General features: G+C 33.2%; 3 protein-coding genes across 19 annotated transcripts; all 3 read right to left on the bottom strand.

Moving 5' to 3' along the window:
- Positions 1-1,996: 1,996 nt before the first annotated feature.
- On the bottom strand, positions 1,997-6,143 carry LOC6641959 (D-3-phosphoglycerate dehydrogenase). The gene is made up of 6 exons (XM_002064988.4): positions 5,933-6,143; positions 5,764-5,814; positions 3,461-3,615; positions 2,778-2,997; positions 2,583-2,715; positions 1,997-2,524 (listed from the first exon to the last, which is right to left on the bottom strand). The coding sequence occupies exons 1-6, from the start codon at positions 6,014-6,016 to the stop codon at positions 2,169-2,171; spliced, it is 999 nt and encodes a 332-aa protein (XP_002065024.1). The 5' UTR covers positions 6,017-6,143; the 3' UTR covers positions 1,997-2,168.
- A 6,238-nt stretch (positions 6,144-12,381) lies between these two features.
- LOC6641957 (voltage-dependent L-type calcium channel subunit beta-2) lies at positions 12,382-26,836 on the bottom strand. Of its 17 annotated transcripts, none has more exons than XM_023175639.2 (9): positions 26,423-26,836; positions 21,239-21,355; positions 20,956-21,177; positions 20,798-20,888; positions 18,730-19,217; positions 18,499-18,666; positions 17,096-17,213; positions 16,289-16,564; positions 12,382-12,834 (listed from the first exon to the last, which is right to left on the bottom strand). In XM_023175639.2, the coding sequence occupies exons 1-9, from the start codon at positions 26,492-26,494 to the stop codon at positions 12,392-12,394; spliced, it is 1,995 nt and encodes a 664-aa protein (XP_023031407.1). In that variant the 5' UTR covers positions 26,495-26,836; the 3' UTR covers positions 12,382-12,391. The 17 variants fall into 17 exon arrangements, 14 of the variants coding, with proteins under 14 accessions (XP_023031407.1, XP_002065022.2, XP_023031400.1 ...); XM_002064986.4 differs by having other exon boundaries at positions 18,730-19,229; positions 20,777-20,888; positions 26,423-26,835; XM_023175632.2 differs by lacking the exon at positions 26,423-26,836 and adding an exon at positions 22,874-23,605 and having other exon boundaries at positions 18,730-19,229; positions 20,777-20,888.
- A 299-nt stretch (positions 26,837-27,135) lies between these two features.
- LOC6641956 (vitelline membrane protein Vm32E) lies at positions 27,136-27,599 on the bottom strand. Its single transcript, XM_002064985.4, has one exon. The coding sequence runs from the start codon at positions 27,561-27,563 to the stop codon at positions 27,246-27,248; it is 318 nt and encodes a 105-aa protein (XP_002065021.1). The 5' UTR covers positions 27,564-27,599; the 3' UTR covers positions 27,136-27,245.
- Positions 27,600-27,830: the final 231 nt, after the last annotated feature.

Genomic DNA, 27,830 nt, shown 5'->3' with positions numbered 1-27,830 from the left:
CGTTTTTATGTTCCATATAAATTGATTATAACCTAATAATATGTATATGTACATAGGTAGCATTTAAGTATCATATCTTTTTTTCGGTTGTCTTTTGGTGCTAATTTATTCAAATTTTGAAGATTATATTTGTATAAACGATAAATAATTAAATGGTCAATGAACTAAAACAAATTCTAATCAAAATTTAGGCATATTGTTTTTAGGATTCGTTAAATATCGAAAATAGGTCTTGTTCCTTGGAATTAAGAATACATGCAAACAAAAATTTTATCAGATAGATAAGCTTTCCATGTCGTAATAACCTTTCCAATAAATTGTTACACCCAATCAAGTAATTGAGAATGTCCTAAAAAATTATACTTTTTCTACTCCTATTCCTTATACATAAGTATAATAAGTTTCAACTTCGTATATTTTTGATTAAATTAAATTTTATTTCCTACGTAGAGTATTCCAAAGACTGTTTGACTTTTGTGTATGAAATTTATGCTTATTTAATTATTGTCTTGAGCTCAATTTCAAAAGGCTAAGACAATTGTCTAATGAGTGTATGGATATGTAATACATACGTGATGTTATTTATTGCTTTTAATAGCATTTGTTTACAAATTGCGTTACAGCAAATATCAATAAATGTGTACAATATTAGACAGTCGATTCGAATTCCAAATTACGTTTACATTCACATATAAATATATTTGTTTGTCTTCATGTTTCTGCCTAGACAGGGAGTGAAACAAAGTATTGTTATTTAATTTTTAGCACTTCAAATTAAGAAAAGAAAGTAAATAGGACAATCGATGATAGTCAATGTGATGTATTTAGAGCAGTTCAACGAATGCAGAATGTTTATTTGTTGGTGTCCATTTGCAATGTGCAAGTAATTAATTGACTCACAAATTAGACTAATGTCCTTAATAAATAATAGAAAAGACTTTTTATCAGACAGGCATCTCCCTTAATGTCATCAGGTAGTTGAACAGTGGGACTCTTAAGTGGAATTATCTAAAGGGTTAACAATGATTAGTGTCTAGCTTCTTTAGATGCATCTTCAGTACAATAAAAATAAATCTTAAAACTGCTATCTTATTATTCTTATTTGGAATATTTAGGTTCTTTCTCCTTTATTAATTAAAGTATACAAATTTGAGGAGTCTTTGCAAATTTTTATGATTGTTGCTTAGCTTCTTAAAACTTTCTAGTCCAGTATTTCAATAGACTTACCTTTTGTTCAAATATTCGAAACTCAAAGGCTGACTTCCATGTATGGTTCCAGATTTTAAATATACTTTATAAATGAGCCAATATAATATAACGATTTTGTTTTTAACTTTGTCTTTAACTTTTTCTATCTCTGACCACGTGTCTTTTAATGACTGTCTACGTGGAAATTGAGATAAAAACAGTTTCGAGCTGTCAATGGAGTCGACAAAAGACAGAAGAATCCTTCGATTCGATTGGACCGGTAATACATATTTCCTTTTTCAGTTCACTTTGTTTGATAGTTAAATTTTTGGTATCTAGGCTATTAATTATTACAGGTTGATGAACTTTGTAGAATTTTTCGGATCGTAGCACTATTATATATATAGATAGCTCAAAAAGTTGTAATACCCTATCAAATTTGTCACTTTAATACTTTTAAATGTTGAATAGCCCCATTCTGAACTGATAAACAAAATAAATCCTGTAAAAGTCAATATAAATCGGCGGTGTGTCTATAACATTGTGTAACATTGTTAACAAAATTCAATTGTTTTCTTGTAAAACTTTATTTTACATAAAAAAACCTTGTAATTTTCCGTTCCCGATTGGTTTTTTCTCTTCAAAATATATTCTAAAATAACGATATGTAATTTTTCTAAATGTAGAAATTTGGGAACGAGTGATCAAGCAATATAATAATTTTAGCAACTTGAGAAATTTCTGATGTCAAGATTATTTTTGAGTCTTTTCCCTTTCGTAGACATCAATGAAAAACAATTTAAGCAAATGAATTTAGTGTTCAATTTATTTCAATATAATCAACTAAAACGTCAACAGTACCGACATTTCCTATTTTAATTGAATTGGGCATATGTTTGTGGTGTTTTGATTAGGATGTATATCTTTATGAGAATGTAATTGGCTGAATGCTTGACGACTGAACCGGTTTTCTATGGTGGTTATTGATAATGAGCAAGTGCCTCTTTGTTTATAACACCGGCATATGTGGTATATTTTGGCGAGGTTCCATTGAGGGCAATAAACTGTTCGGCAACCTCAACGGCGACACGAACTTGAGCCTCTGCCGTGCTGGCACCCAAATGCGGTGTAGCCACAACTTTAGGATGATTGATAAGTGCCTTTGTAATGACAGATTTTGGTGGCTCTTCGGGGTAGACATCGAATGCTGCACCAGCCACTTTGCCACTCTCAAGGCCATCCAGAATGGCCTGTTCATCGATAATGCCACCACGTGCCACATTAACAACCTTGACGCCTTGTTTGCACTTGGCCAGTGTTTCCGTTGATATGAGATCTGCAAAATAAAGATGAATTAAGTCTTAATGTGTCATAAGTATTGTCTTATGTCTTACTTCTGGTAGCTGGTATCAATGGTGTGTGCACGGTAATGTAATCAGCCTGTGGCCAAATCTCTTCCAATGTTAACTTCTCAATGCCAGCCGCTTTGGCCTCAGCTTCCGTGGTAATGGGATCATAGCCAATTATCTGCAAAGGTGTTTAGTCTTGGATAACATTAACGCACTTGGCGATCTATTTCTGGGTGTCACCTTCATGCCCCAGGCATTCATGCGAATGGCGACTTCACGTCCGATACGCCCCAGACCAAGAATAGCCAATGTCTTGCCATAGAGCTCGGTGCCACTGTAGAGTTTCCTGTCCCAGCGTCCCTCCTTCATACTTTGACCGGCGGGCACAACGGGACGGGCGAGAGCACCAATTAGGATGCATGTCAGCTCACAAGCAGAAATCGAATTACCACCCGGAGTGCTAAAAGCAACAACAAAAAGAGTAGAGAAACCGTTTAGTTAAACATACCCAAATGTGTGGAGTCCAGGAGTCGGGGGTCATTGTTGTGACTAGACAGTATTATGCAAATTATGTAACAAAAAAAAAAAAGCAGCCTATCGCAAATATCGCGCTCGACTCGCTACCCTTAGCGATTGACATTGACATGCCAATGCTTTTGGGGATGGGGTTGGGGGGCTGGAGGGAAGCTTCTTTAATTATGCGCGTCAAGCGTCGTCAATTGACCCCGGTTAGGTCTAAGAAGATAGCAGGAGCCAATTGGGTTGCTGGTCCTCATCAAACAAGGGTTTGAAATTGCGCATATTTGATTTTGTTTTTTTTTTGTCTTTAGGTCCTCTGAATGATTATGATGCGGAATGAGGTCCCACTCCCACAAGGAGACAATGCAGACGTCCTTTTATTCCCTGGTTTAGAGTGTACTTACTTAAGGACAACAACGTTGTGCTTCGTGGCTGCAGGCACATCGATATTGTCTACACCAGCTCCTGCACGACCCACAACTTTAAGGCTACCAGCTCCAGCTGCAAGGACTTCCGCGGTTATTTTCGTATCCGAGCGAACAATGGCGGCGTCGAATTTCTGCAAGTTATTTATGGAATGCAAATCACTTTAACAATTTAATAATTATTCTTAAACATATCTCTTTAAAATGCACACCTTTTCGTTCTTATCAGTTAGTAATTAGAAGTGTTTTATCTTAAGCGATGTTTTCCTTTTTAAACTCAGATTGTGAGTATCGGCTGTTTATATATATGTACCTATGTAGGTATGAGTATATGTCGACATCAATGTCTGGACGGAAGTTGATTTGATAACATTTAATCGGTTTCATTAGGTGGCTATGCCGACCATTCATGCGACCATTGCATGAGTTTATTTTGTTTATAAAGAGTATATCTGATATCAAGTGAAATCGAGTTAGCCCCAACGCTTGAGTTTCTCAGAAATTTAGGTCTACTCAATACAAATTGTGAATGGAAAGATCAATGTTCAATTATTGTAACTACTATATTAGGTACCTTTTTTTCAACAATACCCAAAGTAAGTTCCAAGTAGTTAAGATTTGTACTTAAGTTATTTTGGACTTTATCAGTGATAAAATGAAACAAAATATTTCTAACTCATTAGATAATCAGTTCTGTTTACAGAGCCTTAGAGAGATTAAAAATTAACGAAAAATATCCAGGTCAAAATTTCATAGACTACGGCGTCAAAAGTCGACTTGTTCATTGTCTGTTTGGATGGTTCTTTTTTAAGATACTCGTTCTTTATCATAGTCGAAGTATGGATCTTTTTTGAATCGTTTTTTAGAACTTGTAACTCAGCTTTTATTGCATAAAAAAAGATCCTAAATTTATAGCTACAGTATATATTTTCTAGAATCCAACTTTGTTAAAACTACAGTTGAATTGCGAATGCTCCTATTAAAAAAAACTTAAAGAATTAGTGGTTCTATAGCTGACATTGATTCTACGTTAAAATTTTCCAATTTAAAGGAACAAAGGAAGAAGCGCAAAAGAGTAAGTCACAGACTATACTTTTTTCTTTGATGTACCTAATAATTGTCAAAAATCAGAAAACTTAGGAATATGTCCACTTTTGCTATTGATTTAAGGTTCTGATTAGGTAAATACAATATTATTTCCTTAAATTGCAGTTATGCTATTGTGACTTTCATACGCAACAAGGTAATATGCCTAATATGGCAGACATAATCGCAGTGTATAAAAAATGTATATAAAAGAATATAAAATTTCAATGTAAAAAATCTGGTGGCGATAATTAGTAACAGACCCATTGGTTCTGTCCAATCGAGGTCCACACTGGAATTTTATGATCCATTCGCTCGGCTTTTGACAACCCCCCTAAGGGCTGAGCTGAGGGTAACGCCTCTCTCGCTAAGTACTTTTATTTTTTTCTGGGTCTAGTATCAATACTTTATCTAACATTGTAAATAAATTAATAAATAAGCTTAGACAGTTACGGCCAAAATACCTTGCCAAGATCGACTATAGAAATGTTCTTTAAATAAGATAAGTAAGCCACAAGAAGCCATATAAAGTCTTGCATATAATGCATTAAGGTTCAGGGCCGGATTTGAAAAAATAAGAGCATATAACGATGTAATTTAGGGCTTATCATTCTCATAGTTATATGAAATAGGTTTTAATTTTTCGTTTTTCTCCTTATCGTAACAATTCGATTTATACGTGGTTAATTTTGTCTTTTTTATGCCCTTTCCGATAGTGTGAAGATATATCAGTAATCTCCAAATGCCTACCAGGTTGAACTCCAAAGTGGCTTTCAAACGCCGGTGTAAGTATACATTGTTTTCTTTCAGTGCATGTCTATGAACCTGCATCAATTTGAATCGTTCCAATCAAGTATTATTCGAGCAATAACTGATAATAAATTGTGAACAAACAAACACTTGTGGACAAAAAAATATGTTTTTCAATAAGTTGTTTTCGCTTTTTTTACGTAATAATCTTGTTGCTAATACCTATTACTTGTTTTTTTGTTTTGTTTGTAACTGCATACGCTTGCATATTCCTCTGTATATATGTGTAGAGACGAAACCTTAATCATGTGCACATGTATTGCACTTATTTACTGCTCAATAGATAATATATGCATTTATAGGTATGTAACATTCACTAAAGTCACTCGAGAGCAGACTCAATTACTTAGTTTTTCATTTAACAATTGACATTCCTGCTCACTTACCTTAACTTCCTTGCAAAGCTCATCCACGGGGAGTTTCAGTTTATATGTTACCTTGACAAAAGAAGAAATGTTGAAATTGAAATCATGCAAATGCTAATATACGAATGTGTAAAGAAATGCAAAAAATGTGCTGAATTGAGTGGAGAAGGAAGAGGAATAATGGACTTACATTGATTCCATGCTCTTGTAACAGTTCTACACATGATTTATCGACTGCATCGCAGACCAAAACATTTTTAATGCTAAGAGGCATTTTTTTTTGTATTTATTTGAAAAACAACTTGTGCGAATTTATGTATGTTTGTGTGTGGGGGTAAGGTAGCTCCAGGTACCGTAACAGCGACCACTTGTTTCGATGGTTCTACAAATTCAACTGAGTCTGAGTATGAGAGCAACCGGCCAATGAACCAGCCTTATGCCTAACAGAGAGATAACACCCCACCACCATCCCCACTGCCTTTCCCTCTCTCTTCTCCTCCATCATTTGCCAGACGCTGTTATTCGAAATGCAATGCGATCGTTTGTTTTTTTTTTTGTGTGCTTAATTATCAGTGAGAGAGCTGGAGCTGGAGCTTATGCTGGAACTGGGAGACATTGCGGGAGTGTGTCTCTCTCTCTCTCTGTAGTACTTAGCTTTCTTTCTCGCAAACACACACACACACAAATAAGAACATTATTCGAAATTCAATGTGGGCAAATAATGTTTAACCCTTTGAGAACTTCTTAACTTTTAATTTTTCGAACTTCGATTTTTGCGGTTAGTTTTTTGCCCAATTTTCTTGCTTTTTATGTCAAAACTTTGTTATTTATTTTGTGGCATGAGTTTTCTTTAAGCCCAGTAACTAAATTTATCTATAAAAGTCCAGTATATTAATATAATTTTATATAAAAAAAAGTATTATTATTATTATTGAGAAAGTCAACTATTTATACCATGTTGCCAAAGTTTTAAAAGATATAATCAAGGAAGGAAGCTTTTTATATATTCTTGAACAGCGTAAGAGTCGAGAAATAAGTCATTTAATGTAAGTCTGTCTGTTTCAATTAATCTCATGCCTTCAATTTAAAAGCTATTGGGATAATACTTGGTTTATAACCTTTTCATTATCATATATAAGTTGAGTTCTTGAGTTTTTCAAATTATACCGCTAAAACATATGCAAATAATCGGGGGAAAAGTTAGGTTATTTTGTTACCAAGTCTTTCTGAGATCGAAATACTAAATTATTTAGTTCTATACATTTAAAAACAATTTTTTCTTTGCTGGAATATCCCAACCAAATTTATTTTAAACTATATATGTATTATAAAGTTTAACATCTTCTAGAAAAATCGATAAGACATCTCTCTATTAATAATAATTTATTAATGTTTAATTGGAGATATTTTTCACGAATCCTTGTTATACTTACTTATGCCATTCCAATTAAAAACGAAAAGTAGGATTTAAATTTTTTAAATAGTTTTATTGTATTTGCTTTTTATTTTGCAATTTAGCGTTCATTTAACTACGTATTTCCAAAAAACATATTTGTTGATGTATTCATATTGAAAATCAAAGGCAAACTCTCAAACCTGGATCATGTGATCGTTAATCTCGATTCACAACAAAAAAAAAACGCAAAAAATAAATAAATTAAGAACAACAAATGATAAACAATTGAACTAAAATTAAATATCATATACTATTTACAAAAAGGATTGTTAAACATGTTTTTGGTTTTTTTGTTTCACTTTCTTTTACTTTTTTTTCTTCTTTTTTTTTTGCACGTATAAAATATTTTATATATTTGCACAATTATTTTTAAATATACTTATAATCTTTGTGTCGGGGACCATTTTGGATTTATTTTAATTTGTTTTTTTTTTTTATTTAATAAGAATTACTCCATACTGAATAAGGAAATTTCAGGCGTGCATATACTTTTATTTAATTTTTTTTTATTTCCCTCATTGAATCTCATAGTTTTTTTGTGTTTTTTTTTTGTATTTGTAATTTATTATACATAGTTTTTTTTAACAACTCTCTACTATCATCATTATCATCATCGATTGCCCTATTAATTTCTCACACCAGACATACATTTTTTTTTGTTTATGCTAAAAAAAATAATAGTCTTTGGCTTAAAAAGAAGGAAGTGATTATTGCTAAATTTAACTATATATAATATATTTATATTTATATATATTTATTTATAATGCATGGGTGTATGTATGTATGTAAGTATATATGTATGTATGTATATGTGTATGTAGCTTAGGCGTGTGTGTTTTCCTTTTGAATTGCTTTTTTGATGTAAATGGGAAACATGAAACATTCAAGTTTCTTTGTATTATTTTGAATAAGTTTTTGTATTATTATTTTTTTTATTTTTTTTTATTGGTATGTGGGAATAAAAATTGAAAAATTTTTTTTTGTTTTTTTTTTGCATATTGAATAGCTGTTTAGTTAATATTAAGTGAAAAATATAGAAAGTTATTTGAAAATTTATCTTGAAAAAGTTATTTTTTTAAAGTTTCAAGTTGTTTTTGCACTATTTATTTCGCTGATCAGGTATGGATAAGGTTTCTTATTTCTCCCATTGATAATCAAAGGGTGGGTAAGGGTAGGGTAGAAGAGAGAGAGAGAGGAAAGAAAATATAAGCAATTTTTTGTTTGTTTTTTGTTTTTGCAATTGTTAGCATCTCTATCTATAAATATTAGATGGGTGTTTTTAGACGATAACCTCGTTCCGATCAAACGAAATTATCAAACGAAAATTAGCGAAATATTTGAAATTGTGATATTTTTTGTTGTTGTTCCAATGTGTTTTTTTTTTGTATTTTGTATGTGTTTGTGTGTGTGTGTGTTTGTGTTAGTTGGTTGGTTTCTTGTTTAAATTTTGTTAATTATAGTAAGACAATTAATATATATTTTTTTGTTCATCTTTTCTTTTACCAGTTCTGTGAATTACATAAGTGCATTATACATACTTAAATATGTCTATATTTTGTTTAAATTTAAATTTAAATTTTCACTTTTCTTTTTTTTTTATTTTATTTAGTTATCTTCTATGCTCATGGTCGAATGTATTAGTGTTGGGTTATATGGCTTAGTATAATGAACTTGTTCACTAAGTCAATCACTCAGGCAGTGAACAATCTCAATTATTCACTGATTCTGTTGTTCATTGACTCACTAAATCACTTGTTCAGGTGTTCATTGTCTCATTGACTAACTTGCTTTTATAGAAAACATAAATCAGCTGGTAACTTTCACTAAGTCACTTACTCAAGGAGTGAGCAAGTTTAATTACTCATTGACTCAGTTGTTCATTGACTCACTGACTCCCTTGTTCAGGTGCTCATTGTCTCATTAAGTAAGTTGATCAGTTCTTACAGAAAACGGATGGTAACTTTCACTATAATTCGATAAAAGAATAGAATCGGTTGCATTTTATATAGTATAACAGAGTGTAGCAGATAGAATATATACAAAATACCTCAAAAAGAGGTTTAAGATCAAAAAACAAATAAATTGATGCTGAACCATATCAAAAGAATATGCCAGGATCTTATTATCCTTTTCCTTTTAAAAGGGTATTCAGAAAATAAGATTAAGTCGAATACTAAAACAAGTGAGCTAATGAACAAGTGAATTAGTTAACAATTCAGCAACTGAGTAAGTGAACAATTGAAGAAGTTACTCGATGAGTCATTAGGCAACTAAGCAAGTGAGTCAGTGATCAACTGAGCTGAAAAATGGACAAGTTTAGCGAACTTGTTCACCCACTCATTGTGAGTAAGTTGCTCGTTTTCGTTCATTCAATCATGATTAACCCAACACTAGTTTGTATGTACCTAAGTGTATTTGAATTTGTTATTCTTTTTATATTTGATTTGTTAAATTTTTAGCTAATACATTGATTAATCGGTTTTAACTTTTTACACGAAATGCTGTTTGTCCCAGCATTTCATCCCACAGAAATGCAGATCCTAGATACAGATTATAATAGTAGATATACACATGTGTATATGTACATAAGATATATACATTTTTATTTTTTTGAAAGGGGGCAGGGATATGGGTACTTAATATACATACAGTTCTCTTTTTAAGTATTAGTTATAATTTAGTACCAATTATCGAATTCAACTTTTCTTATTCCATCATGAAAAAAACCTTTCAGCATCTACACCCACACACACTCGCACACACACACACACACACACAGATTTCCAATCTCACCTAATACGTTTTTGTTTTTAGAAATTGTGGAAAATTTGCTTTCTTTTTATAAACATAATGAATTATTTACTTATGTTATCTCTTTCCTTTTTTTATGTGTAAGTATGTATATTTAACGCTTGGCTTTTCACCTGGAGAAAGCTCTTATTTGCCATCCTTCTAGCTTCAACTACTTATATAGGAGTGCGGCTATAAATCAATGCCTTTGCTGCCAACAGATCTCTTAGGGCTTTTAGTATTTTAGTCTTCTTCTATTGTTTTTTTTTAGTATTAGCAATACGATTTTCAATTTACTGGGAGAGGACTGTGTGGTAGGGGGGCGGGGGCCGCGGTGCTGTGGCTTTTGTCTTCCAATAAAAATTGATACATTACAGGTGGTTGGAATTGTAAAAGGAGTGCTCTTTCGGAATGGGCCAGATCAATATTAACAAGATAAATGTATTTTACACTTTTCTTTTTTTAACAATAATTTTGACGCAAAACTTGACTAATTATGATTGAATGGTACGCATTGATTTGAAGGCAAAGGCGGATCTAGGGGATGTGAGAAGAAGGTGAAATTTTGTCAACCCCGCAAAGTATGCAATTGTCACAAGATAAAGAACTTTAAAAGAGGATTTTCAACATTTTTCCATACTTTTCAATAAGAGAGTTTTTTTTGTGTCTATTGCATAGCTTAGGGGGCTCAAAATTTCCCCTTAATGATGAAGAATGTGAACGGGGCCTGGCACTACTCATCGAAAATGCTAATGTAATGTGCGTTTTAATTTTTTTTTAATATTATTTCTTATTAGCAGATTATTGAACCTCTTGGTGGTGTTTGTGGTGGTGAATCTTTGTGTTGTTCTTGTTTTGTTTTTTTTATAGTAAGGCACTGGTAGTTTAAATGTTTAATACCCCTCAAGAGAAACCAAATTGAGGGCATTCACGCAAGATGATAAGGGGGCAATGTGAGTTAGAAAGGAATCTAGTTTAGATTTGATTTTCAAAGTGCGTCTTAGGTGTTTTCTGTGGGAGTGTGAGTGATTTTTTTTTTGTAATTCGTGTGCCATTTTGAATTATTATTAAAGAGATTTCATACAATTTGCAATGTCAATAGTTTTCTGTGTGGAGTTGTTTTTTTCTCTGTTATTTGTTGAAGTTAAATTTACTTAGATTTAATTCACATTCACTAAATTATTAAAGCTGACACCTATGTATACATGTACTTAATCAATCGATTGCATAACAGATACATTTCATTATAAAGGTATATACCCAATACATACATATACATATATGTAGTATATTTTCTCTCTACATTCCTGTAGATGCTGCTGATGAAAAATGCGTAAATTAATGTTTTGTTTGCTCTAGCTTGTAGTGCCATTTAGTTATATATTCACTACCTTAAAGTCGTTTGTTTTTGGTTTTTATTTTTAAATTTTGTTTCATTCATTTAAATTCATATTAAATAAAATCTCAATCTCATACATTCGTTCATTATACTATAGCAAATTTTTTTGTTTAAGACACATAAGGCTCCACATGGCATTGTGCTTTTCTCTGTAACTAGCTGTGTTTGTGTGTGTGGTGTGTGGTGTGTGTGTGTGGGGGAAAATTCAAATGCAATTTGAATGAAAATTTACAAAATGTCCTTGTGTGTTTGTGTGTGTGTTTGGCACTGCAAAATGTTCACCTCTAACTTTGGTGGCCAACACAGAAAAATCATGACATTAACTTGATGAAATCTCTTTAATAAAATGTATCCGTGCTTTGTATATCGTCCTCATCCTCCTCGACAATGATCTTATTACGTATTGCATGAGTGACCGCCTCGGCATGGCTAAAAGAGGATGGATTCGTATGAGTTGTTGTTGCTGTTGTTGCTGTTGCTGTGGATCTATTGATGGTGCTGCTGCTGCTGCGCGTTAAATGTGGATGAGCGAAAGAGGTGTCTTGTATCGAATGCCTGGAGCTGCTACGAAACGGGGGGGCATCGTGCGAATAGTAATGACTTTGACTATGCGGACGTGCTTGTGGATAGGATTGGGGTTGATGACGCAATGGAAATTGTTCACGGCGTGGCCTCGTCTGTTGCTGTTGTTGTTGGCCAAAAGCTGTCGTCGTCTGTGATATGGAAGTGGACGATGTGGACGATAACCACTGACCGCTACGTTGCCTGGTTAGGACCGGCATTTGTGGATGCTGTGATTGCGATGATTGCGATGGTTGTATGAATTGTTGTCTGGATGTTGTGGTTGTTGTTGTTGTTGTTGGTCCTTTGGGACATGGCATTTTGATGGATAACGGTTTGGGCTTCGGTTTGTGTATTATGTCAAGATCAAAACTATTGTCGCGTGCTTCCATCAAATCTGGCGCTCTCGCATCGATCTGATCCCACCCCTATATCCACGATTCCTACATGGCATTCAGCATTCTCCTACTACTCCCACCACCTCTGTGCGGGCTATATTCATCGCGATCGACCACAGAGGCGCCGCGTGGCATATCGCGCGGATCATCGATACGTGTACTTGGACCATAACGTGAACTGGTCATACGCATCTGTGGATCATCACGCTCAAACTCCTGATCATCGATCAGACGGCCACCGCGTGATAAATGGCCGTGATGTGATGCTCCGCTTGGACCACTCCTCATGGCCGGATATTCAAAATTACGCTCCTCAAGCAGCTCATCACTATTGAGATCATAGTGCATAAGATCACGATCACGTCTCTCATATCGTTCTCTTTCCCGCTCTCGTTCACTGTAACCGGCCCCAACTCCAACGCCGCCTCCACGCTCTCCGTGACGTCCTCCCGTTGTTTGCCGTCTGCTGTGATGGTAGGACGTGCCTCCTGCAAAATGGCCAACACGCGTGTGATTATTATTATCATAAAATTACAAACACTAAAGTCAAAAAAGGCATTGTTTAACGAAAAAAACCAAACAAATTCAAAAAATTAAGTAAAGCATTCAAACGTTTTTTTTTTGTTTTTTGTTTTCCAAAGAGGCAAGGTCAAGAACCAATGCTATATTAAGGGATCTGCTTCAATTCTGCTTTTGGTAAATACAAATTGGTAAGTACATATTGGTAGCTACAAAATTTGGCAACGCAAAATTTCACCTGAACTTCAACTTAAAAATTTCTGTTAAGTTATCTGCATAAAAATTACTTGTATATCATAAGCTTTGTTAATAATATCTACCTTAACTACATTTATTAGGTATTGATCTAATATTTTAGATATTCATACAGTCCAGCTCAACTGAATAGGTTTTAGTATTTAATTTTGTAAAAATTAACTGCCAAATAGAATAAACCTAATAACCAAACAGCCATTTAACAATATAAAAAATTTGAAATGAAGAAGAAATATATTCAACAATATTAGAAAATCAGTTATTTAATATTAATTCTATAACTCAGACAATGAACTCATAAAATAACATATGTAAAGATCGTTTTTTTTAGATCGTTGACAGATTAAAAATTCTGAAAAAACATCCTTAGTTACCAATAGCTAGTAAACAAAATGTTAAAGCACTTTAAAGACCATGCCAATATCAACACTATTCAGTTAGGCGGCACTGTATCACAAGAATCTGCTTGAGCTGCACTTTAAATAGGGTCAAAAATGATCTATTAAATATATAAATTAATCTTCAAATAGCGAGTGACAATTTGTAAGCTCACTGATGGATTTTAAGCTAATAAAATATACTTAGTTAATAAACTCATTTACATAAGAGGCTTTATCAGTTTGATAATCAAAATTTAAAGAAATATTAAGTACTGCATGAAATATTTGAAAAATTTGATCATGTATTAAGCCAAATGTAAGCTATATAAAAAAATGTTTTCTTAAGAATTTAATGCAATTTAAACGATCTTTGTGCTTTTTTCGAAGGCGCCACTAAACCTTCTCGAGAAATATGAGTAAATAAAACCAAAAAAAAAAAAAAAAACTGAATTTAGTCCTAAACTAAAAGGGTTTACTTAGAATCTTTAAAAAGTGTTTAAAACTAACAGAATGGTTATAAGGAAGAAAAATGAGATAAAACAATTTCATGACTATTAAAAGTGAATCTTCTTCTATTTTATTCTATTGCATAGTTAATATATTTTAAGTTGTATTGAATCGGCTAATAAAAAAATTTGAAAAAAAAATTGTCTTTACTAAGCATCTTAATTTAAAGAAGTGGTTGACTTTGAGAAGGAATGTAAATCAGAATATATAATAAACAAAAAATTATATATGTATATCAAAGTTCGTATACCGTTACGTAATATTTTAAAATCCAATTTAAATAATGACTATGCATTTGACAATTAAATAATAATAATAGTAACTATGACAATCACTTTGTCTCTTTATATTATATAGATAGACTCTTGATTTCTTTTCCCTCAGCTTCTAAATGTCCCTTCCCCCATTTATTGATTGATTTTTGGGGATATAATCTAAATACAAATTGATAAAGATAGATATTTTTATTATATAGTTGCTCGATCTAAACAAATCTTTGAGCTGAGTTTGAATTTAAAGACAAAACTTTTAGACTGATTTTTTATTTGGTAGTTATATATGTATTATAGTGGTCCGATCTAGAATATTTCAGAACTTAACCTACTTTTGGTAATAAAAAGCTTTTTTCTAATATATTTTATATGAAGGGCGAAAGATTAATTGAAATTGGTTCAATGAAATAACTTCCGCAAGGGTTTTAAAAACACGTTCATATAAATTGCATACTAATATAGCCCCTTAAAAGAGTTGACTACTAATTATAAGTATATGTATACTGCAGTCTAACTATTCCTGAATAATATGAAGTCTTTTTTTTTGGCAAGTCATTACTAAAGGTTCTTGGACATTAGGTAAAGGGAATTGGGTGAATATTAACATACAAGAAAATAAAATAAATAATGCAAAATATTTCTTGATATACTTAGGATATGTTATATTGCACAAATAAAATGGAACACAACGTCTTTGGGGGAGTCTTGTACTCACTAAACCGATTTTGTCTAAACAACGATTGCAACAATAGGATGAGTTGATGTTAATTTTATTTATTTTTTATTTTATTTTTTTTTTTTTGGAATTGATGTACCACACAAAGAAAACATAAGGAAAACCGAAACAACTGAAGATACGTTTAAACTGAGCTGAGTTGATCTTTAAAACTGAGTCTCTAGACCCAAGTAATGAAGGAATTCAAGTGGTAGAAGGACGAGGAGTACGAGGACATTTAAAGGCGCACAACGCCCGGTGTAACTAGAAACGAGTACAAAATTTCCACAGATAAAACTTACAGAACATGAATATGACAAACAGAAACTATGTAGAATAATGAGTGGAGTGGAAATCTTATCACAAATGAGGGTAATCAATTTCAATTTGTTTTTTTAGTTGGTTAATACAAACTCAAACTGTATAGAAAGAAAAAGCATACTTAGTAATGGGTTAGTATATTGGTTGGATAGTTCGCAATGAACCCTATGTGAGAGGCGAAAAGGGTTAAGCAAAAAGGTTTTTTGGTTTCGAATAAAAGACAAACTTTTGTTTTTTTTTTGTATATTTTTAGATTGAATAAATTCAGTTTTGGTTTTCTTGTGTACAGCCTTCTTGAAGACGGTTGAGATTTGTTTTGACTGAATTTGTACTGTTGATATCGCAAATGGTTGATGGTCTTTGGTAATTGGATCTATATATATATATATATATATTGTATATATTTATATGGCTTATAGCATTGTTGAAAAGGGACCGGGTATGTCACGTGCTGTGAATGCTGCAAAGTGTTGGCATATACATATAAAAATAAAAAATAAAGAAAAAATACAATAGAGGAATTATATATTGAAGGGGGTTAAAAAAAAAAGAACAAAAACGAAGAGAAAAGCAACTAAAAGAAAAGTCCATGATTTCTTTCAAAATTTAGCAATGAATTCTATGCAAAATGCCCCGGAAAATGTTTCATAAAGCAAAGGAAAAATGAACTAAAGATTTTTAGCAATTGGAATCTATGGGACTTAATATTACAAAATGTATGAAGCGAATGTATGACAAAGATATATCTAAATATGTAAACAATTAGTTGTTGACAATTCACTAAGATAGATAGAATGGGTGTGGTTTTTTTTTTTGGGGGGAAACGAAGGATCCTATTTAGATATATATATATTTATTTATTTTTATTTTTTTTTATGGATTTTGCTGTGTGTTCATTTTTTACGGTTTGGTACTTATTACAATTACGGATATATTTGGAAAAACGAAAACGAAAATAAATATTAGAATTTACCTTGGTCCCAATCGAACTCTCTATTCCAATCTCTTTCTCGCTCTCTTTCCCATTCACGTGCTCTCTCACGTTCCCATTCCAAATCCCTTTGCCTTTCCTTTGAACTGCGATCCCTGTTGAATTCTCTGTCCCAATAATTGCGTTCATTTTCACGTTCTCTTTCCCTACTATCACGATCACGGCTACCTTCACGATCGACACTGGACATACCCATACCCATTCTTGTCTCATGATCATCCTGATCATTGACAAATTCATCGCCATCGACTACATCTACTACAGGTGTGTGTGTGTGTATGAGTGTGTTTGTGTGTGTGTTTATGTGTGACCCGTGAATGAAGAGAGAGAGCAAGAAGGAGCATCGATTGGTTTTTCGGTACAGTCATGGGAATTTGAATTTGAAGAAAGACAAATTTTTTAGAATTGTATTGTATTGTATTTTTTTTTTTTGCAATATAGAATTGTGGATATTTTTTTTGTGGTTAAACGGTGTATGGGGGCGCGCGAGATATATGTTTGAAAAGCAAATGAAAACTGTCTTCTGACTTCTGACTGAAGTCGTCGGTTTATGCAAGTTGGTATGTAAATAGGATGGTGTAAATAGGCCGAAAATGGACCAATAATCATAATCTTGTTAATTGTCGAAATAAACGTGGGGGTGAAATTTTTGTAATTTTGAATTCAGTCTCTTTTTTGTTTTTGACACATTTTGTTTATATATATTTATATAGAGGAAGGGGGTAGTCGCGTATGAATATGAATATGCTGATATATAGAATGATATATAAGGGTCTGTTGTGGTTTTACCTGGTGGAGTGGGGCCCAATCGCGCTTGATCCGCTGATGGTGATATCTCCTGTGATGGCAATGGTCGGGCTATAGCCTGTACAGTTCTTATATCAGGATGTGTGGCTTTCCAATATGTCTACAAAATAGGAATGAAAATATTATAAATGTGTTTGCCATTAAAAAGTGGTTTAATGCAACATAGGTTTTATATATTGAGCAAGTAAAATAACTATTTTCTAATATCAAGACTATTTTTACGGGCCATTTAGCAATTGGAGGCTATCTCGCTCACTCTTACAAGTACTTAAGCACTTTAGCGCCACCAGAAGCCAAGACAATTTAGTGGAAAATGTTTGTACGTATAACTTAACAATTTTTTATCTGATTTTTATGAAATTTGGTTTGATAATAGATATTGATAGCGTTTATTAGTATACAAAATTTCTTTAAGATACTTTGTATATTGCAAATCGAAAATCTCAACCTATGCTTTCATGGTATAAAATAGATAAAAATTCATATTATTTCTTTGTTTGCTTATATTTGTAAGCATCTTAGATGTAATCTCCTAACATAGTTTTGGCGTTCTGACATTGCCAGGGTCGTTAAATTACGACTGGAACCTCGTTAAAATGACTTTTTAGCTATCAGCCTAAGCAGAATATTACGTTTTCTTGGATTTGGACCATATAAAAAGTTTCTGAGACCTTTTGCATCCCTCAATTTTAATTCTTTTAGCTATCCTGTTTTTAGTTTCAGTCAGTGTTATTTTTTTTACCTTCTACTCTTAAGTTGCTAGTTAAAGTCATCATTTTAAAAAGAAATTTATGAATTTGTTTATGTTTTTATTCTTTTCTTTTGAGTAACGGATCTAGCTTATAATTTTAGTGGGACAAGCTGGGCGTTTTGGGTGGAAATCGTTCTTGGAAATCCGAATCAAACCCGTTTTATAGGAAACATTTTATTTTTGAGATGTTTTGACCTACTGAAAGCCGAAGCCGTTGCTTTAAGCTTTTCCCATAAGAAATTAAAAGATTCACTTGGGTAAATAAAAATACACAGATTTGACCTTAGTGTCAGATAAAATTAGAAACTATTATGAAATAAAACTAAAATAAAAACTATTCCTTTAATTTTTCAACAGTTTTAGAATTCGGACTTGGAGCTCTTAGAATTGTATGAATAGGAACAAGTTTAAGGTTTAAGCTGCACATATTGTGACTCTGATGTATGTATATGCTTTCGTATTTATATTATATGTACCTATATATTGATCTTTAACTTGGTTTGACAATGCCATTTGTGGCACTGAATATGTACTATATCTCTGATAAGAATGTTTTTAAAGAGTTTTCTTTTCCCCTTTAATCTTTAAATCCTTCTATTGGCTAACTTTGGTTTACTTTGTTTAACAAACTTACCTCCAAGTATTCGGCAATGTGCTCACAGGCATCTTCCAATTGGTTTTCATCTAAAATTACATCGAACATTTCCGGTGGACATTGGGCTAATTTTTCAGCGGCAACCATTTGCACGGAAAGATTTTTTGCCTGTGACTTGCCACGCGATTTGATTAAACGCTGTAAAACCTGTAAAACAAAACCATTTGATTAGTTAGAGAGCTTTGATTAATTAAAATTAAATATACTTACCTTACTACTACTAATTTTTAAGTATACTATTGTTGGCGCTAATGAAGTTTTCGCTAATTGTGACGGATGATTGATTGTATCACAATCGAGTACGACTAGTTGCAGTGATCGGGCTAGCTCAAAAATACGCTCGATCTCCTCTTGAACTTTACCCAGGCAATCGGAACGACTGCTCGAGCGTTCCATGATAGCGCGTTTCGATGGATTATTCATGATGGAACGCTTGGCCAATGATATATCGGCCATCACACGCGTTATAATAATGCGTCCTTCGAAACGATGCTTTAGGAAATCGAAGAGCGCCTTTTGCATCATATCGGTTACTTCGTAACCCTTAAGGCTTGGACCCACTAAAACGACGGGACGCATCGATGGCACCACATCATATGGACTGGCGGTTTCCTGTTTCTTAAAGAATGGCTTCCGTTTCTCCTTGTTCGGTGGCGTTGCAAGTGGTGCCTTCCCATGGCGTCCTGGTCCCATAGAATCTGATTCGTCACCTGATTTTGTTAGTATTTGTGGCAAACAGGGCAAGGAGAAAGAGAGAGAGAGAGAAAAGATAATGGCAAAAAATGAGCGAACGAATGAATTGATCGACCGACGAGAATCGAGCATTACGAATTGCTAAGCCAATTTATATAAATTTTAAATCGGTATTTGATTTTATTTAAATGATTGCTATACAAATAAAGTTTTTGTGTATTGCTTTGGTGGTGTTTGCTGGTGGTTTTTGGGTGGTTTGAGTGGTTGTGGTGGTTTTTTTTTGGTGGTTTGCCCGATGGCTTGGTTTTTGGAATTGGAATTTTGCCGTACTACGCACCGTTTAAAATGCATTTTGAGAGATGTCAACTCGAGGGTGAGGATATATCCTACAAAAAATATATCTTAAGTCTATATGTATAAAATATATGCATGATGTGCATCCGGGTCATAGGAATGTAATATCAATCGAATTCTATATCTTACACAAAATTTCTCTAGCTTTTTGAATTGAATTTTAAACTTGAAACGAGCGACTGAGATGGCTGATATTGATCTATTTAGAAACGTTGACAAACCTTGTTTTTTTTTGCGCGGTGTTGTACTATAGGGATCTTTAGTTATTTTGTTTTTTTGGGGGAGCGGGAAAGTTCACGTTACGATCATGCAGTGGTGATTTGACGTGTTATCGATGATCAGATATCGGAAGTTGTTGTTGTTGTGTTGAATAAAAGAGATTTTCAGTGCATTTAATAGTGTTCTCATTTGGAGGGAAAAGGTAAAAAACAAGCACTTCTATGAGCAAGGAATAGAAATGTTGACGTACATCTCTTATGGATTAAAAAGCAGCGGATTGTGTGTGTGTCTGTGTGTGTGTGAGAGACCGATATGCATGCAAATATTTGTATAGGGTATAGTAAAAGTCTATATGTCTAGGTCTAGAGGGTCAAATTGCATTTGGATAATTGAATAATTTCCGTTACAAGAATTTTGATAATTCTTGCAACGGATTTGCCAGTGACTTTGTTTAAGCATACAAATTGCAAAAAATTCTTTATGAATGTCGCATGATATGATTGAATAAATTAAATAACCAAAAACAATTTACAACAATTTTAAAGATTGATCGACCGATTTTCTTCTTTTTTGGTTTTTACTTTGATGGAAGGCTATCTATGATATAGAAATTTTTAGTAGTTTTTTTTTTTAACTCTTTGAAGTCCTTTTTTGGTTCTTTGGCTCAGGCATAGATCTGTCCGGTCTGTGATCGTGTACGAGTATATTTTCAAAATTTATTCGTTAATGTATTCGTTATAAAAATTATAGATTTTTTTGTGTGTTTCGGCAAAAATATTCGCAAATAAACGAACAAGTACCACAAGTACGACGACGACGATGACAATAATCGCATTGGGGTTACGATATATCGTATTATTAAGTCAACTTTATATAGAAATACAACAAACGGGTCAGATTAAAATAAATTCAATTTCACAACAATATATATAATAAAGAAATGAAACCTCGACAAGAAAAGAAACCAAGGAGAATGAAATGTGTGTCATACCAGGTGTGGGGGGTGTGCTACCTCGAGATGGCTCCGCACCTGCTTGTCCCGCGCCAAGATTACCGCTAGACGAGCCCTTTGTGCCATACAGTCTTGAGGGTCTGGTTTGATTCTTTACGAAAAATCGAAATCGAAAAATTGAAATTAAGAATTTTGATTGAAATGGGAAACAATCAAACCTGCATGCGAATGTTGTCTAGCTTAGCGGGGCTGGGTATGAAGCCCACATCGCAGCCTTCCTTGACCAGCCTGCCGATCCACCAGTTATTGTCATATTTCTCTTTGATGTGTAGAAACTCCCTAATCTCAAATGAAACAGCGCCACCCTGTACGGGCGAATCGTCATCGATGGTGCCATCGTATGCTACGTTAGTTCGCACAGCGAACGCCACTGGTTTGCTCTAAAAAGAATCAATCAATTTCATTTTCTTTCTTAGAAATTAGTTAATAATTTGTACTTACTCTCGCTTTATCCAACTGGCTTAAGGCCTGACGTTCCTTTTCTCGCCGAAGCGATTCCTTTTCCTCGTCTAGCGACAGATCGGATGACGGTTGTGAATAGTTTGAGTCGGCAGAACCCTAAAAGAAATCAAAGAAACAAATTATTATGAAAGTTGATTATTCCAAAAAGTATGCCATATAATAAAAAAGGGATTCCCCTGAAATATATTTTGATCCATCGTTATAAGTTGACTTTGTAAAGATATTTTTATCTTTTACGACTATATCATATACACAGATTCTTTAGAAATCTGTATTCTCTCATATAACTATTGCTTTAAACCCATCTGGATCGTACGACTATATCATAAATGAAGCCCTTGTTGGTGTTATACATATCATAGATTCAATAATAAAGACATATAAAAGTTGTTTTAAATTTGTTTTTATATTTTAAGATGTTCTATTTTGTCTATAATTTGCAATTTATGTTTATATTTTTGGTATTTTTTGCTTTAATTCTAACAATTTGTCTGTATATGGCAAACTTCCCTTAAATAATTTTTATGGTTTAAGAATTTCGCTTTTAAATAAGTTTTTGTTTGCCCTAGATTAATGTTTTTTCGTACAGATTGAAGTACATACATACATACATAAAAGCAACGAAAAGAAAACAATTTTAGGGGAATCCCAGAAGTTAAAAATAGTCATTGAATAAGACAAAAGAAAACTTAAATCATTCGCAATTTTCACTTTCAATCTGAAAGTGACGCAGCACAATAGTATTTCTATTATTGAATAAATTTCAAGAGACACTAAAAAAACTAAATTTTATGTAGACATTTTTGCGATAATATATTCTTAGTCGACATGTTATATTTGAAATACAATTAAAGTATGCTAAAAAAGGCGACAGATGGGCATTAGAGTGGTAAATGCAAAGGAATTTGGAGGCCTTTCAGCAAAATATTTTTATATTACGAGATTATACAATGTAAAATATATAAAGTTTCATATATATAAGAAAATTTGAAGTGCCATATAATGGAAGTTATTCTTTTGACCAGTGTATAAGCGGACCTTTTAATAAGTTGGAAACCTTATACCTCCTCTTTCTGTTAGGTCAGATTTTGTGAGATTATGTTGGATCCCTTTCCATCCTAGTGTCTGTTCCCCTTATCTGAATGTTCGAAATATTTCTCATTTTGTATTTGGCAAAAAAAAATTTTTCTGAATTAAATCAACAAATGAAAATATTAAAATCATTACTAACACCGTTAATTCTTTTAAGAAATTTTTAGGAAAATGTTTTGTTTTTCTAATCTTATTGCGTTTAATAAGATTATTTATATATTATAAGGAATTTCTCACTAAAGCTACATAAAGTAGGTTTCATTTCATTAGCTTTCTAATAAAGGCCAAGGCCACTCGGTTTTTTATTGCTGATCAAGAATATATATATATATTGTAGGTTTAAAAATGTCTCCGACTGACTTTATAATATCCTTGACAAGGGTATACATATAAGATTTAGAAACATTTTAAGGTTTTTTAAATAAAAAAAGTTCCATCGTTTTGGTTTGACTATTCTGATTGCATGACAACTAAAATTTTGTATATATTCATAAACATAATAAATAATACTTTGATATGCACCTGTGTAAATAATTTGTTATATCCACTTTGATATGATGTATATCCAAGGCCAAATCGAGATTCTCGATGTTGGCCTCCCTGAACGGAGGGAGCATCTGAGGACGATGCGCGTTGCACCATGGGCCTATCAGCCCTATAGTCTTCTTCGAATGAAGATATTTTGGCAATCTACTCGACGACAGGTTGCAACAACAACAATGGCAATAGCCAATGGCCAGAATCGCAAGTGGCACAGCTGTTAGCTGATTGTCGCTTTGATGTGTTGGCAATGAACCCAACTCTAGGCCAACAAATTGGGTTACTAGAGACGCGCCGATAATTCCGAACTGTTGAAGTTTACTGGCCCACTGACAATGGCCTATAATTGGCATTAGTTTAAATCAAATTCTCTGATTTGGTTTAGATTTTTCACTGCTGCTTATAAATGAGACAAATTCCGACACACTGAACACTGCAAACTTTGGCTTTGGCATTTGTTATTGCCCTTCTGGGCTGAATTGAATATCTATATATATTCTGTAGATTGTTATTTCATCCGTATTTAGCGATTTTCTATGATTTTGCCAAAAGTTAAAAATAGGAATTTATGTCAGTCGAGCCGCAATGTGCCGATACTCTTTGCTCACATCACTTTTTCTAGTATACGAGCCAAATTACTGGAAAACGCAAACGCAAAGCCAACTGATGTGGAAGATGGGTGGCAGGAGGTGGGCTAGAATTATTGGCATAGATGGGAGTAATGAGAAAAAAAAGTTCCTCTTTTTTTCTTTTTATTTGATTTGATTTTGGTTTATCTTTTTTTTTGCTTTGCTTTGCCTTTGACTTTCTTTTTTGGTTGTATTTCCTTTGTTTGTATCACTTTCTTTTTACTTTTTAAAGCACTCGCAACTGGTTGATATTTGAAAATTTGTTTGCTCTTGACCCGAAACTAAATTCAATTGCATGTATTTTGGAAATTGAAGTTAATACTTTCAATCCAAAAATTCTTTTACACTCCTCGCACTTTCCATCGACATTCACTCGATTCTACTCCGCACGCAAACTGAATCGTGTCTGTATTTGAAAAGCGAAAAAATGTTGATGGGATGCCACTCTGTGCCATGGACTCGTGAAAAGTGTGTAGACTTTTCCTTCCCTTTTTTCCAGTGCGTAAATATTGGGCCACATTGGAAATGGGCGGCATAGAAAGAGAGAGAGAGAGAGCGAATGAAGGTGAATGGTCGTCGTGGATGTTTGGTTGGCTCAGTGGGTTGGGTGGTTGAGTATATTCAAGTACGCGCCAACTACAACTACAAGTGTCAGCCAAGAAATGTGAAATGTAAACAAAAAAGGTATTTTGTTACAATTGCAATGCACTTTCGACCCACTGTGCAACAAATGGTTTACTACTTACAACCCACTACTAACTTGTATCAGTTAAATGCGCATGTTTGACTTGAGTGCATCCCAATGTACATACATACATCAACCCATTGGGTCAGTGAATCTGGAAAATCAATAGATCTAATTAATATCCACCTGTTGGTAACCCTTTTGGAACTTTAAAGCAGATGGGTGCCAAGTATTTCCACAACAGATACAAGTACATATGTATGTACATATATAGATATATGGAAATAATATTTGTTTTATTCTTATGCATTTTGAGGGCTCTTTAAACTCTTAAAACGTATCTTTAACGAAATCAATTTCAATTCAAATTTCAAAAGAGAAGAACTTTAAAATGTCTTAAATATGACATTTTTACTTATTGTTAGCAAAAGATTTTTTTAATATTTATCTAAAATATGTATGTACATACATTGTACATAGATGGGAAATTATCAACTCTTGTCAATTATGTTTCTAAATATTTGTGTTCAACTTTAGAATATACTAAATTGTGATTAAATTGATGTATAACTTGTTAAAATCGGCTAGAAGTTGACGAAAATATAGTCTGAGGAAAATAATTGGAGTCCCCAAAGATTGTTTTAAAAATGTTATCGTTTCCATTATCACCGACGGAACTACCTTTTAGTATTGCTCCATCTATTGTAAAAATGTGAATATGTAATTCTGTCAATTTTAAACCAAATATCAAAATATATATGTTTGAAAATCTCCCAAGTGAGACACCTAAAAAACTTTCGCGTATTTGTTACTCAAAAGTTCATATGAATAAAGGAAAAATTTATATATATGTATATGCATTATATGTTAGTTTTGTGATTACAATGTTATCTTTAAATTGGCACTAAGTTTGCACTAAACCAAAATTTGGTAAATTTTAGCACAATATTGTAATGTGTGATTGTGAATATACATCATATATGATCAATTTGTCAAAAATCCAATTGTTGAATGCGTTTTTAAAATATGCAGAATAGAGATTTAATTCATATATAACTTTTTTAAATCGATGTATGTGTATACATAATCTTTACCCCTAAATCCATTATATTGTTAGTTGAAAACAAAGTCCTTAAGTCGACTTTATGAGATATGTGAATATTTTTGGAAAACATTCGAGAACAGGAAGAATGCGAAAATTTGTTAGTGTTTATAACCAATCAAAAAAGTTTGGTTGTGATATTTTTCTTTGGAACATCGAAAGCTGCAATCTTCATTTAACCGGGTTTACAACCTATTAATAACCCTATAAACCAATATAGAATGAAAATACTAAAAAAACCATATAAACCAATATAAAACGAAAATACTATACATAAGCAACTTATAAAATGGTTGTTATAGTATGATTTAAATTTCAAAGAAATAGAATATAATAGTCTCAAACAAAAATCCACCTGTTATTAGGTTAATTATTTCAATTAGCTATGTGATTAAGTTGTCTTTTATGCAAATGTAATTTCAAGTGCTTTTTCCCACTGTGCCTTGTAACGTAAACATTCCGTGTTTCTTTCCCATTTCCACGAGCAATGAAAAACAAAATACATTTTCCCAACACACAGATTGGTGAAGAGAGAATGGGGATATATTGGGGGGCAAAGAGAGAAAGAAATAGAGTCAGAGAGAGAGAGAAAGTCAATGTCTATTCTCCACTTTATTAAGGCGCATGCGTTAGTTTTTAATGTTATCTACTCTTTTGGTTAAACGATTTGAATGTTGTTGTGGGAATCGATTAGCAATGAGTATTTTTGAAAATCAATTGTTATCGAAATTTGTTTGCTATCGTTATTGTGTAGGTGATAATGGGACAGGGACAACCGTTAACAGATAATAACAATATTATTAATAGTATTTTTATGCCTGTTAGCCTTGAATTGAAATTCGCATACCAAATAAAACTTTTTAGTCAATTATTTTGAAGGAAATAAAACATATTTCACACAATATCAAACACATACAATCATACATATATAGCTATGTATTTGTATATGTATGTATTATATATATATATTCTAGATCTGGTTGACAAGCTATTGAGCAGCACTAAGAGAACGAGTGGATAAAAATATACAAATGTCGGCCCGGGCCCAGGGGGCAGAGGATCGTTTAAATTGCACGGCAATATTTTTATTTTTTTCAAATCTTTTTTGTGCTTACCCGACGATTTTTATTCCTAAAGGGCTTATAGGATTTAGCCTTATGTTTAGCACCCAAATGTAGTTTCTTCATTTTGCAGCTAATCTAATCACACAGGTGCACACGGAAAATTAAATTATTTGGGGGGAGGATCAATCAATCACAATATTCACTTTTGTCCCCAAAAACAGAAAAATTATGCAATCATTTCTGTTTTTAGTTTAGAACTTAAACAAACACTTGTTTCACTTTTGATCATTTATGTTTATTACTAGAGAAGAAGCAGCAGAAAGAAGAGGAGGAGGAGGTGATGATGATGATATCCAAACAAATTGGGTCACGCTTTGGTCTGGGGGGCATTGCCACAAGACGAGCACATGTTAAAAGTCAAGTGCTCAAGCTCTTAGAGCGTTCGATTAAACTAATATTAACAATTAGCACAAATCACTAAAGCCTTTGTAAATATGCTCATCTATGCATATATATGAGATATATAGTGGCGACAAAAACTGAGCTGACATCGACCGACCACAAAAGACAACAATTCCGACTGACAAATATTTTTGGCACCCGACGAAGCAAACAGCATCAGCCCATTGACAAAAACATTTCGAGAGAATCACATAGTACATATCTTCTAGCTCTTCAAAAATTGTTTTTAAATATATATGAACTAGAATACATACATACATTTATATATCTGCCGGCTATAGAGTAAAGAAGTCGATATAAACTGAATGTGAGTCAGTTGGATTATTTTAATCAAAAACTCATAAGTCTAACTATTTTGTAAATTGAAATATATATTTATTGGGTCATAGTCGTCGCTGGCTTTAGGTTTTGATTACTCATAACCCGGAAATTCATGAAGACCACGAAGCTGCTCAATTAAATCCTGAGCATAACGCTGTTGTTGATAATGCTGCTGTGGTGCAAATCCAATATAAGTGGGCACCTGCTCGGTGTAGGCACCAGCTGAACCATATGAGGAGGGGTAGGCTGCTGGGGCCTGGGCACAGGGAGCGGGACTTAGATTTGGCTGGCAGCTAAACAAATAGCTCTGTGGACACGGTGGTGAGGAAATCTTAGCCGATCCATAGCTATTGCAGCTAGCATAGGCAAATCCTGCAAATACTGTGACTAGCAATCCGATTATCTTCATGGTTAACTGATAATGATACTGATTAAATTCGATCTGCTCCCAAGTCTTTATAAACCAAATGAGCTTGCTACCTGCAAATGCAATTTGGCAATTATTTAATTGTTGCTGAAGTAAACGAAAATCGTATGTGAGTGGGAGTGGGTGGGCCCTTTTAAATGTGTGGGTAGGTGTCAAAAATACTTTTCTTACGCTTTTGGTAACTATGCGAATTAAATAGCTTAATAATCACAAGCAAAGTTCAATTGCAGACCCATAAAAACTTACAAT

Source organism: Drosophila willistoni, assembly GCF_018902025.1.
Source record: "Drosophila willistoni isolate 14030-0811.24 chromosome 2R unlocalized genomic scaffold, UCI_dwil_1.1 Seg167, whole genome shotgun sequence".
Classification (NCBI taxonomy): domain Eukaryota; kingdom Metazoa; phylum Arthropoda; class Insecta; order Diptera; family Drosophilidae; genus Drosophila; species Drosophila willistoni.
The sequence above is the reverse complement of the archived record's forward strand: the minus strand, read 5'-3'. Positions and strand labels throughout refer to the sequence as shown.

Excerpts from the sequence above, each read along its gene's own strand:
- LOC6641959 (XM_002064988.4), bottom strand. The coding sequence starts at position 6,016 with ATGCCTCTTAGCATTAAAAATGTTTTGGTCTGCGATGCAGTCGATAAA. Across the intron at positions 3,616-5,763 it reads AGCTTTGCAAGGAAGTTAAG|AAATTCGACGCCGCCATTGT; the intron begins GTAAGTGAGCAG and ends AATAACTTGCAG. Across the intron at positions 2,716-2,777 it reads TGAATGCCTGGGGCATGAAG|ATAATTGGCTATGATCCCAT; the intron begins GTGACACCCAGA and ends ACACCTTTGCAG.
- LOC6641957 (XM_023175632.2), bottom strand. The coding sequence starts at position 22,993 with ATGGTGCAACGCGCATCGTCCTCAGATGCTCCCTCCGTTCAGGGAGGC. Across the intron at positions 21,178-21,238 it reads GCCAGTTGGATAAAGCGAGA|AGCAAACCAGTGGCGTTCGC; the intron begins GTAAGTACAAAT and ends GATTCTTTTTAG. Across the intron at positions 17,214-18,498 it reads ACATTGCCGAATACTTGGAG|ACATATTGGAAAGCCACACA; the intron begins GTAAGTTTGTTA and ends CCTATTTTGTAG.
- LOC6641956 (XM_002064985.4), bottom strand. The coding sequence starts at position 27,563 with ATGAAGATAATCGGATTGCTAGTCACAGTATTTGCAGGATTTGCCTAT.